The following is a 13042-nucleotide window of genomic DNA, read 5'->3' on the forward strand; positions in this document are numbered from 1 at the left end:
TAGATATTCTTTGTGCCGTACTTTTCTTTCATAAAATCATAAGCGATTTTACAAGTGTATGTCACTGTCTTGAAATTGGTATCATAAATCATAAAATTGTATTTAAAGAATAATTCCATCCAACGTGAATTCTAAAGTTCTGCCATTTCTCACCATCAGCCCCTTCTGCCCCTACCTCTCACCCTCGGGATATAATAAACCATCTTCTCCGACAACCACATTTTCCTTTTCTTTGTGAGAATAAGAGCTTTTGATCAGCAAAACTAGGCTTGCAATACCGCGTTGATTGGAGACAGAAAAGGAAACTGTGGATCTAGTGTGTGCAACTTCATCATAGTTCCTAAAGGATTCCTTTAGGCTTTATTTGAAATAATGAAAGCTGCTCCTGGCCTCCTTGCTGGGGTTTAGAGAACTCAGTTTTGGAAGTGCTCTTTTGAGTCTTTCAGCCCATTTAAAATGACACATTTCAATTGTGTTCATAGGTAGTGAGTGGTTCAGGGATAAAGGACTGGATTGAGTTAAACCTGGATTTACTCCCAGTGGCTGCCAGCGATTCCCTTAATCTCTTAATTAATGCCTCAATTACTCTATTCTCCAGTTTCTATGTTTGTTGGTACTTAAAGTTCTGGGAAGAAAGGTGCTACGAATGAAAAACAGCCAACACGAATAAGTTGAAAATATGACAAAACGTGGCTTTTAAAAATTAACCTCTATATGAATTATTCTAACCAAAAGTGTTTCTGCCTGAATGTTTGTAAAAGAAAAACATGTCTGCTGCCCCATTGAGCGTCTCAAAAAGCTGAGCGAAAATTATATTGGAAAACATTAAGGCCCTGTTTTCAGTGCCGTGAGTCTGAGCTACTCCTGTCCTTGACACCTGAGTCCTAAGGACCGTCGAAGTGAGCCTTCTTTCTCTGTGGCCAATTTCTTCTCTCAACTCTGGGGCATTTATTCTACTCCGTAGAGGAAAGCCATGTACTGATTTGTGCTGTTTGTCAATCGCTTGCTTTTTCTTGAATGTAATTGCTACTGCAGCCCAGCTCCAGCTCCACGTCCTGGCCACGCCGCCACGCCGCCACGCCCAGGAGTCGAACGTCCCTCCCTACGCGCGTCCCCGGGCCCCGGACGGGCGCGGCAACGGAAGTCGGGGGACGGGAGGTGGATGCGGAACTGCAGCCAGGGGTGGGGGAAGAGGCGTGCGGCCTCTGAACAGTGGGGACTGGGTGGGGCAGCCCAGTCCTCGCGAGATTTCGGCCCTGACGAGAGGCTGCAGCGGCTCGGCGGCGGGTCTGGGATGCGCTCGGAGAAGGAGGGAGAGGGGGGCCCAGGGGTGGCCGTTACTACGCGGGGTCCGAGCGGGAAGGAAAAGCCGTCGCCCACAGAAAGCCACTTCCGCCGGGAGTCTCAGCGGCGGGAGCCTGAAGCGCCGGTAGCCCCGTCCTTCGGCTGTGGGGGCGGTGCAGTCAAACCCTGCGAGGAAAAGAGGACGGTCCTCAGCAAGGTGGGGGCGGGGCGGTGTGAGGGGCGGGGCCGAAGGTGCGGTAGCCCTGCGCTCCGGGGCGGAGCCGCGGGCGCTTCAGCACCGCGGACAGCGGCCGGGCCGCGCTGCCCCAGCGACGTCGGGGCTGCTAGGGCGCCCTTGACGCGATCTTTTCTGGCTTTGGAGGAAGAAGAGTCACTTCAGCCTGTGGGTGTTTCCCGTCGAGGCTGGGACGCTGGGCTCACCAGTGCCGGGCAGTAGCCTTCCACGTTGCCGAGGGTCCGGTCCGGTCCAGGGGAGACGGGGCAGCCGGGAGAGCAGAGCCCGTGGCGCTGGAGTGGACGCGGATGGACCCTGCGGGCGGGAGGCGGGAGGTGTCTACCCCATGCTTTGCTGCTGTGGATGTTGCCCTGCATGTACCTTACCTCCTGGTAGGGAGCGTGGGGGCGGGCACATACCAACAGTTATCTGGTTTTAATGAAAAGATTTCATGAAAAACGGCTGCTCTGCCCAGCCTTTTCTGACCTCACCGATCCCTTTTACATTATTCAGCCCTTGTTATTCTTTTGACAGCCATGTTCTCCATGCATATGTTCCTTAATCTTTACTAAAATGCGTCTTTCTGCTGGACTCCTGGGTTAGATTTTACTCTGAGCATAAACACAGGTGACCAAGCTTTCAAGTAGGCTTAATACAGTACTACTGAAAGGAAACCCAGCCAGCGTTTCTCCCCAGGTGGTCATCCGGCGGCTTCCTCCCAGCCTCACCAAGGAGCAGCTGGAACAGCAGCTTCACCCCCTGCCCGCACATGATTACTTCGGGCTCTTTACTGCTGATCTCAGGTGAGAAGATTTTACCAATGTTAAGAGGCTGAGAGGGAGTTCCCTGGTGGCCTAATGGTTAGGACTCGGAGCCCGGGTTCAACCCTTGGTCGGGGAACTAAGATCCCACCAGCTGTGCGGCATGGCCAAAAAAAAAAAAGGCTGAGAGGTTTTGTCAGTTGATGGTAAAGGAATATAGATAATAGAAGCCATCTCTGTTTCCATCTTCTTTCCCACATATACGCGGAAATCAGTGCAGGCCTTTATTTCTGCAAGTTATTTCAAAGTAGGCAGATAATTAAATTTCCCTAAAATAGATTTGAAGATCTTCATAGCACCACCATAGCCTAAAAAGGAAAGCAGTCTAACAACGTATTAATTTTTTTTATTTTGGATATCACTAAACCTTATTTCATATAACCTTTTAAAGTAAATTGTATTAAGATATAAGAAAGAAAGGTGAATAAATAATAGATGTATAACCTAATGCATTTTTACAAGTGAACACACCCACGTAACTAAGACCAGATAAAGAAGCAGAATACCCCAGACCCCAGAAGCCCCTAGTGTTCCCTTCTATCACTGACATCCCCACCCTCAACCCACCCCTGCTAAGTTATATCTTTTTCAGTTACCTTTTACAGCTTGGTAGGAAGATGTTTCTGACAATAATTTAACACTTCAAAATCTCCTTTTTATTAAAAAAGAGAGCAGACCTCAAGTTAGCCCAAAAGATGACAGTTCAGCTAGAATTTGGTGATTTTCACTATGTGATTTCTTATTATCTTTATTATTCTTTTTCTCTTCAATATCATGAGTTCTCATTTATGGTAGCCATTATAAACTTGCCTTTTGAATAAATACATTTAAGTAAAAAAATGTCAGTTCAGTCAAAGAAAAATATCACAGGTAAATGTAGATTTTGTTAAAAAAAACCAACATAAACATGATTTTTTGAAATGACTAAAGTTTAGAAAAACTAGTACAATTACAGGAGGTCAGGCACTGGACTCAGTGACTCAGATTGGAATCCCAGTCCCACCATTTTACTAACTGCTCCCTCTGTGAGCACCTAATTTCTCTGAGCCTCAGTGTTCTCATCTGTGAAATGGGGTTGAAAGTTTCCACCTATGAAGGACATTGGTAGCTGTGAGCTAGAGGGGAAAGGCTTAGTTCTTCTGTAGATCCTATGCCATGTGCTACAATAAATACCCTTTTAAGATACCTAAATGTGTTCTCTAAACCAGTAAAGGAGCTCTTTTACAATACAACATTTCCTTCTCTGAATGAATCGTGACTAGGTTGTATTGCAGTCATGATACGTGATTAGGAATGATCTTTGAATAACCTTGCCTTTGATTTTCTACCTCTGAGGACCAGTATTTTTTTTTTTTTTTTCAGTACGAGTGCCTCTCACTGTCGTGGCCTCTCCCGTTGCGGAGCACAGGCTCCGGACGCGCAGGCTCAGCGGCCATGGCTCACGGGCCCAGCCGCTCTGCGGCATGGGGGATCCTCCCGGACCGGGGCACGAACCCGTGTCCCCTGCATCGGCAGGCAGACTCTCAACCACTGCACCACCAGGGAAGCCCTGAGGACCAGTATTTTAACCCTGGCTCTGTGCAGTAGAAAAACCAACCTAAAGTGTCTCTCCCAAATCATTAAAAAGATCTCGGTTAATATTTTGTTTGTTTTTGGTTTATTTGCTAAAGAATATCCAGATTGCTGTAATTAACTGAGAAATGGTTCTTTGGCATAAAGGTTTTATCTGAAGTAGTTTGTTGTATCCAGAAAAGAAGAAAAAAAAAAAAGACAAAAGAAGTCTTAAGTTTTTTACTGTTTTCATTGTTATTTCTTCTTTCAGTCTTTATCCTCATCTCTATTCAAGAGCATACATTAATTTTAGAAATCCTGATGACATCCTGCTTTTTAGAGATCGTTTTGATGGATATATCTTCACTGACAGTAAAGGTTGGGTCATTGGCTTTTTAAGCTCTTTATTATAATTTCTAAGTACATTAATTAAGTTTTGCTGGATGTTTGTGAATTTTAATTGAGTCCTTAGATGCTAATCTAAAATAAATTCATAAATTTTGAGTATGTTATTGTGATTATGGGCTTATGTTAAAAATTAAAATTACGTATAAACCAAAGAATTATAGCAATTTCGTGTAGTAGTGACAACCTATTTAGGTATTATCATCAGGGAGTGAAGTTTTTCACGTAAATGAGTTTTCTGGATAAGTGAACTTTTTACTCTTTTTCATTCCCAAAGTAAATTATTTTATCCTGGTACTATGTACTAGGCATCATGGATGGAGCACTGAAAATGAAGCAGACATTGTCCCTGTCTGTCTGAAGCCCTGCTGTCCTCCTGGTTCTTGACTTTATTCTGAGTAGTTGAGGATAAAATAAATACTCAGAAGTGTCTTCCAGATACATGAGCGTTAAAGTGTCCTAGTCCTCTGGCAAATGTGAAGGCGATCCCTCAGCGGGTTTGGTAGCCGGGCAGAAGTGTTCCCTCTCTCGGTGCGGCAGATGCTCTCCGCGAGCATTTCTGTGTGTCTGTTCCCCGCCACCCCTACATAACAACAGAGTCAGCTTCAAGTGACTTTCATTCTAGATTTTTCTATTTGAAGCAAATCTTACCTGGATATCATGAACACCCTTTGAAACCCTCTCTTCTAGCTGAGTGTCTCTTGTAAACAAAGTCATTTCCTTGAACTCATATACCAGATTGGTAATTGAATTAACCTTTTAAAATTAAAAAATGTAAGATGTGACTAGGACACCTATTGAAAGGTATTCCAAAATAAGCTCTTTGGTGGGAGAGCAATAAGGTTTATTGAGGTAGAAATTACATATGGTAAAAAAACCTACTTTAAAGTGTACAGTTTAATGAATTTTGAATGTATTCAGTCATGTAACCACAACTACAATATGAGGAATTGTGTTATTTAGTAAATAAGTGCTCATCCTTTGTTTAAATCTGGAGTTTGATGTGCTAAGATTACTGTTACTTGAAAATATAATTAAATTATATTTTAAACAGTAATATTGTCAATGCTATGCTCAGTGCTTAAGTAAGTAAGACTATTGTTTTAAAATGAATACAGTAGAATTTCAGAATGGCTTTTGTAATTTGTTTCCTGTTAAAGGCCTAGAATATCCGGCAGTGGTAGAATTTGCTCCATTCCAGAAGACAGCCAAAAAGAAGCTAAAGAAAGAAGACACCCAAACCGGAAGCATTGAAGATGGTGAGTCCTTTTTCCGATGCTGGATTGTGAAACTGCATTAAACACATTGGTCAAATATAATTTCTCTATATATATGGGGAAGAATATATTTATTTTCTTTCTATCTTAATTTACAGATCCAGAATATAAGAAGTTTTTAGAAACTTACTGTGTGGAGGAGGAGAAAACTAGTGCCAACCCTGAAACTCTTCTGGGGGACATACAGGCAAAGACGAGAGAACTTATTGGTCTGTTTTGCTCATTTTTTTCCTCTTTACTTTATTGAGATATGTATTTATAGAGTATATATTTGTTTTTCCTTTTTCATGATTATTATAGAAAATTGACACATGTGACAAGCCTGGCAGAAATACAGAGTATTTCCCAGTTTTGACAAAAGGAAAAGGGTGGCAGGATGGTAACTTGGGAAAATATTTCTGAGCATCTGTTGATGGAGGGAGAACACCTGAGTTTTCAGTTACAGTCACTTTGTTTCAAATTATGACGCTTCTGAACGAGCGGTAGAGAAGACATTTGAGTGCTGTGTGCCGGGCTGCGTCAGGTAAGCTTATGTCTCAAAGTTGAAGTCAGTCATCTTTGCAAAGAGCAGTCATAGAAAGGAGATGCTTTGCTTAAGTATGAGGTCATCTTGCTGTTGTTCAGAAGACTATCAAGGCCCCTGAGCAAGTGAGGCAGATGAGTGGATAAGCCCAGCCAGGGCACAGAATCTGGTTTGAATCAGGCCTTCAACCCTCTGCCGCCAAGTGGAATATTTTGGAAATGGCTCTCTCCTAGCAGCGTTCCCCCAGAACTCAAGAATAGACGTGAAACTCCTTTATCAGGCAACCTGCTTGTCTCTCCCAAACATGCTTGTAGTGTCTCCCTTCCTGCCTCTGCCGGGGCTGGGGCCTCACCGTGCAGCCCAGTGCCCCTCCCACCTGTTCTGCCCTCCCTTCCCCATGCTTACCTCCTGCTCACCCACCAAGACTTACAGGACAGAATGGTTACACTGTGGATAATTTATCTTCTTATTTGTCTGTCTCTCTCTGCATTAACTCTCCTCTCACTTTGTCTCTCCACCCTCCAAGAGAACTGTATTTTTGTCTTTGTAGTCTTAGCATGTAATACATTGCTTGAACAAGTTTAGGTATTTGGTAAATATGTGTTGAGTAAATTAATAAAAAAAGGTTAACATTATTGAGGCATTCTTCATTAGTCTAATAATGAAGTTTTATATTTTATAAGAGGTGATTTAATGTGTGGCTCAAAGGATCTTTAATCACTAAAGTATTTATGGAGATGTGCTTAGCACATGTTGACTGGGTACCGACTCTGAGCCTGGGCGCGGGGACAGCACCAGAACAGGACACACAGGCTTCTGCCCTCATGCAGCTGCCCTCCTACTGGGGTGACTGTAGCAAACACATGCAGAAATGCTCAAGCCAGAGCATTTCCACTTGTGATAAGTGCCACAGACGTAATGGAATAGAATAATGGGATAGAGAGAGAGGCCCCTCTGAGACCGTATTTGAGCCAAGACCAGCTGGGCCAAGAGATGGAAGAAGAGGGAACTCCAAACACAAGGGCTGGAGGCTGGAGCTCTGGGCCTGCAGGAGCGGGGCGCACGCCTCTGTGGTTGGCACATGGTGGGCAAGGAGCAGAGTGCTGGAGAGGTGGGACCCCAGCATGATGGGCTGGATTTTATTTGAGGGACAGCTGGGGACCGAGGGAGTGATGTGGTCTGACTGATTTTTTTCCCTGTCACTCTGGTTGCTCCATAAGATGGAGAAGCTGGGCTCTAGTTAGGAGGCTCTTGTTGTCGTCAGGGAAGGCTGCTTGAACGAGGGTGGCAGAGTGAGCATGTGTTCTGGAGGTTGAACTGACCAGACTGGCTGAGGATTGGGTGTGAGGGCAAGAAAGCAGAAAGGATCAAGGCCTCCAAGAGCCTGACTTGAGCAGATCAGTGGGTTATGGCACCAGCACTGACACGGGGAAGAAACAGTATTGAGGGCGAATCGTGATTTCACTGTAGAACATGATAAAATTAAGAAGAGTTAAACGAAGCAGCAAATTAGAAATTATTTACAGAACTCACCCTCCTCGTCCTGTTTCTTTACTGCTTCTTCTTAAATGCCCTTGTACAGGGCCGCTGCAGGGAAGCAGCAAGATCTTTCACTTCTGGGCAGTTGTTAGATAGCCACTTGCTGATCACACACACATCCCCCACCAGAGTCCAGCCACCCTCCTGCAGAGGAGGGACGAGCCTGTCCTCTCCCGTTCCCAGCACCTCTCCCAGTGCTTGGTGTACAGTAATTATTTACTGAATGAATAAATGTGACTTAGAATCCACTAGCCCAGGACGAGCCTGTAGAACTTTTGTGATTCCTCTTTCTGCCTATTTAAATTTAGTCTTAATCAGGCAATTCTTGGCAAATGCCTTTTTCTTTTCTTAGATTTTGACCTTTAGTGGATTCTTACGGTCGAGGCTGAGCAGTGTGAGTTAAATGCAGATGTTAGTTCACTCTGAAGTTGCAGATGAGTGCAGGCGTATCAGGGTCTTGAGAGCGGACAGACCTGGGCTCAGGTCCCAGCTCTAAGACTTAGCAACCGTGGGACCGGCTTCCTCATAGGTGGTTGTTGCCAAGCCTAGTAAGCGAGAACGGTTCTACTGTTGGTTAAATCAGTGTTGTACTGCGTGGCTACGCATCTTCTGTTTAGTAAATGATACACTTTTATGGTTTGTAAAGCACTTTCTTATACAGGGTCCCACTTACCCACCACATCAGTCCTTTGGGGGAGCAAGGCAGGTGTCTGTAAGAAAGGAGGGAAGGCAGGTGGAGCCTCAGCATCAGCTCCCCAGCCCCACCCAGGTAGGTCTCAGCTCTGCCCTAGTTGACAAGCCTAGAACCACCGCAGTACAGGGCAGAGGCCTCACTCCTCTCCAGCCCTGCCCTGACCCCATGGGTACCAACATCTGTGGGTGCTTAAGTCCCCTCTGTAAAATGGCATTATATTTGCATACAGCTTACCCACATCCTACTGTATCCTGTAAGTCATGCCCAGATTACTTGTAATACCTGATACACTGTGAATGCTATGGAAATAGTTGCCACTGAGTTGCAAAGGCAAAGTTTTGCTTTTTAGAACTTTCTGGAATTTTTTTCCCCATATATTTTTGATCCACAGTTGGTTGAATCTGCGGATGTGGAACCGGTGGATACGGAGGGCCATCTGTATATAAATACGTTATAACGTTTGGGAAGTTTAATGTATTGTTTTCATTTTGCTTTTTTGCTTTATACCATTTTTGTGAGTAATGTATGGGACTCCCTTAAGAATCAGGAATTAAATGCCTAGTGTGTATAAGTCTGTCAGTACCTCCAAATTACTTGACTTTATAGTGACAGAGTAGGAGCTCCCCCAAATACAGTGTAGGCTCATGTAAGTTTTAAAATGATACAATCTTCCCTTAATTATTTTAAAGATTAAATTGAAAGCAAGTATTTAAAATAAATAAATCTTATTTTAGTGTTAAATACTACATTGCAATTTTTGTATTTTAGCTAGAAGAACCACACCTCTTTTGGAATATATTAAAAATAGAAAATTAGAAAAGCAGGTAGGTCTGGCCTTTTACCCAATGAATAGCCTTCTTGTTCCCATGATGTCCGTGCAGACAATTTATACACATATTTTCCACATCTTTAGAGAATTCGAGAAGAAAAGCGAGAAGAACGGAGGAGGAGGGGCTTGGAAAGGAAACGCTTACAGGAAGAAGAGATAAGAAGGAGAAGGGAAGAGGAGAAATGTAAGAGGAAAGCAGCAGAAGAACAAAAGAAAACTGCTGAGAAGGACGGAAGGATGACGGTAATTTTGAGGAGACGTTTCATTTCTTTTTTCCAAAAATAGTTCAACCTTGTAGGTATTTTAGCCCTTCAGAACTTCCAGGACATTTTCATTAGTGTAGTCTTTCACTGTTATAGTTGTTTTTCTCTGTTCTGTGACAGTCGTTCTCAGATGGTGTTCCCTGAGCCCCAGGGCTTTCTTGAGCGCGCTGTGTTTGGGGGACCACATGGGTGGAAGAGTGGGCGAGGACCAGGTTTCTGGGTGTGACAGAAGCGCTTCACCCAGAGGAGCCCACATTTAAGTGTCATAGGCTGGGCTTCTGCTTATATTTGCCTTTCAAGAAAGATTTCCTAACTAAAAAGCTACACGTTTGAAACCCGCTGGCTTTGTGTCTCCTGGCCTTTCTTTATGCCGACTGACTCGTAGAACTGGGTTGTATCATTTCTGTTGTGGTAGCAGCAATGGTTTCTACATCTCTTGCCCAGTGTCTCCTTTGACTGATGCATTCATTTAGGAGGGTGGTTTAATTCCCGCAGAGGGAATTATCCTCTATGTAAAATTCATTGCCCACATCGGGGTCAGGCCCTACCTTCTTAGTATTCTGCTCAGATGACTTTAAGCCTAGATTTCAACCTCATGTGAATCTTACCTCTTCCACAAAGGGTTTAAGGTGCCTTTTAGGGATTCATTAACACTGTATAATATAAAGGAAAAAAATGGAAGGTCAGGACTTGAGGGAACAGAGGCAGAAAGGAAAGGATAGGGAAGAGACCACAGTTGCCATAGTTGAGCCCTAGATTAGTTTCTGATATGCTCGGCAGTCAAAAACAGAAAAGTTGATCAGAAATGTAGTTTTCATTATCCATGAAGAGAAAACATGCCATTTCTTCAAGGAAAGCAAAGCTTTTTCTAGGCCTTGACTTCTAAAACAGTGTCTCCCATAGGTGGTCCTATGGGGTTCACTAGCAATGGACGGGATTTCTTAACCATATTCCTGTGAAACACACAGCCATCTATATCGATCAGGACGGATTGGGCTGTGCTGCAGTGAAAATAGTCTCAAGATCTCACTGGTTTCATGCAGCTAAGGTTCTCTTCTTGTTCACATTACGTGTCCATTGTGCATTGCTCATCATAGCCGTTCAGTGAGCCAAGCTGATGAGGCTCCATCTTCCATTTGCTTCCACAGTCGTTTTGAAGGGGAAGGGGGTGTGTAACACAGCAGGTTGCACACTGGTTCTTAAACCTTCCACACAGAGGTGACAGGTCCCATCTGCCCACACTTCACCGGCCAAATCATGGTGCACGTCCCCACCTAATCTCAAGCTGAGGGACATTGCAAGTGCTAGGAGGAAAACCTGAAATATCTGATGAACAGCACTAATGAATGACGTAATCTCTGAAGACTGTTTCTTGAAATGTCTCTTTTTAAGTTTAAGGATTTGCTGAAAAATTCAACCTGATGGAAGGTGTGGGCCAGGTCATGTTGCTGCAGCACATTTACTGCCAAGATAAAACCTCAATGGGCAAGATGAGTAGGTAGCCGTTTGACCCCCAAGAAATCAGCCAGAGTGGTTTCCTTCATTTTGGCTTTGATGACAATTGTTACGGATCTATGTAGTTTTAAAATCTCATAATCTGATAATAACATTGATGAAATTGAGGAACCCAGTCAAGATTATTAAATGAAGCTCGTCCATCCCACCTCTGCCAGGACATGGACCTAATAATGGGCATAGCCAGGGTGTCCCTCTGGAAATAACTCTGAGAGTGTCTTCTGTTTGTCCATGTGGTTTAAGTATGAACACAATTCTTCATAACAAAAGTGTAGCAGATATACTTCCTATAACAATCATACGTAGTCTCAACAGTATAAATTAACAGCCCTTGAAATATAATAAAATGAAACCTTAATATTACGGGAAGGCCTTTGTCATCTTGGAAAGACAGCTCTGTCATGACCAGGGGGGAAGTAGGTATACATCTACAGGTATGCAGATATTGTCTAGCCTTTTCCTTTACCTTTCTCAGCAAAGAATAATAGCACCTAATGCTTTATATTCTGAAAAGCATTTTTGTCAACAGCTTTGAGAGTTTTTCGAGAAGAATCATTAAAACGTGTAGCCTACAATTTTGCCTATAATTTTGGTAAGACTTACAGTATTTGGAATATAGCATTTTATTTTTACATGTTTGAATATGGAATTAGAATCCAAAATAAACCAAAGAAATAAAAACAAATTATGTCAGTAAAAGTAACTGTAGGACTCTTCATATAGAAAAAAATAAACCAAAACATAGGCACAGCAAGAGAAAGGCTTAGTCTTATTGAATCTGGTAAAACAGAATCCTGGTGGCAGATTAGACCCCAGTGACATGGGCCGCCTACAGCTCTGTCCTTCGAGTGTCTGGTGTTCTGACCTGACGGTACATATTTGACTCCAAGCGTAGCCTTTAATGAGCATCTGTGCTCAATTTGGGAATCTCTGACCTAAGATTCATCTGGAGAATTCAAAAAAAAAAAGAAAACCTAAAAAATAAAATCTGTAAAAAAAGCCCAAAAGAATTTGTATTAATACCCTAAAAGTAAAGAGGCAGAGAGAGGTCCTCATGGCTGTTTTTAACGGTAAAGAAGAATATGATTCAAGGAGAGCCACCCAGTGGTTTATTTTCCTCTATTTTCCTCTGAGACTTGAAAACTAAGCAGTGAGCTCAAGTTGAAGTAGGAAGTCAGGTTACCAAAGTCACAAGTAAAATTCCCGAATACTGTATATAAATTGTAGGCTATAAATACTGTTGTCTGAAAGAGTTGTGCGATCTTTTCCACGAAGGTCTTTAAAAACGTGTGTGTGAGATAGGGTACACGCATGTAGAACAAGCATAGATGTGGGCTGCACGGGGACACTTGGCCTGACCCCTGCTGCCCTCCCCGCTCCCTCCCCCCCCCCCACCGGCTCCCCTCGCAGGGAGCTTCCCCCCCACCAGACTCACGCCCTCTCATGAGTGGCCCCCCTCACTGTCTGGTCCCTGCCTTCCCTGACCCCCTTGAGAAACTATTCCTCCTCCTCCCCTGCCCCACACCTCATTGTCCTTTTAGTCTGTTTATCATGTGTTTGTAGCGTTTCATACCACCTGAGATTATCTGGTTCACAGTTCTCTATTTTTGTCACTGTGTATACCGTCCTCCCACCCCCATGGCCACCACTGTCTTGGCAAGACTATCAAGTCTGAGTCCTTAATTGTGGGCACTTGTCTCTTACCCACAACTGCATTCCTAGCACTGAGCCCAGGGTCTTTACCCCAGTTCATGGCACACAGCTGCTAAAACCCTTGTAATCTCTGGAGTGACAGGAGTCTCCTCTGTATGCTAATGAGCTGACAGGTGGCTGGGACCCTGGATAGCTTCAGGATGGGAGCTGCTCATCAGAAAGACCAGGCGTGATTATAGCATTGGAACCTCCAGCCCCATCCCCACCTCTAAAGAGGGTTCAGTCACCAATGGCCAGAGGTTTAATCAATGATGCCTGTGTAACGGCGTCTCCATAAACGTCCCTGAAGCGTGGGGTTTGAAGAGCATCCAAGCTGGTGAACACACATATCCCACTGCCAAGGGGGTGGAGCCCGAGAGAGCCCTGTGCATCTCTCCCGTCTGGCTGTGCCTT

At 44.0% G+C, this 13042-nt stretch overlaps 1 protein-coding gene across 7 annotated transcripts in view; it reads left to right on the top strand.

Moving 5' to 3' along the window:
* Positions 1-1194: 1194 nt before the first annotated feature.
* The window catches only part of UPF3A (UPF3A regulator of nonsense mediated mRNA decay), a 35237-nt gene continuing 23389 nt past the window's right edge, over positions 1195-13042 (top strand). For 2 of the 7 annotated variants that reach the window (XM_081214521.1, XM_081214522.1), the window contains exons 1-8: positions 1203-1501; positions 2216-2322; positions 4163-4269; positions 5457-5555; positions 5672-5782; positions 8297-8404; positions 9098-9153; positions 9243-9401. In XM_081214521.1, the coding sequence (XP_081070647.1) occupies positions 1295-1501; positions 2216-2322; positions 4163-4269; positions 5457-5555; positions 5672-5782; positions 8297-8404; positions 9098-9153; positions 9243-9401 (954 nt within the window). In that variant the 5' untranslated portion in view covers positions 1203-1294. Of the gene's footprint in view, positions 1502-2215; positions 2323-4162; positions 4270-5456; positions 5556-5671; positions 5783-8296; positions 8405-9097; positions 9154-9242; positions 9402-13042 lie in introns of all 7 variants that reach the window. The other 5 variants (XM_081214524.1, XM_081214525.1, XM_081214519.1 and 2 more) reach the window with 5 other exon arrangements.

Source organism: Mesoplodon bidens, assembly GCF_964165515.1.
Source record: "Mesoplodon bidens genome assembly, chromosome: 17".
Taxonomy (NCBI): Eukaryota; Metazoa; Chordata; class Mammalia; order Artiodactyla; family Ziphiidae; genus Mesoplodon; species Mesoplodon bidens.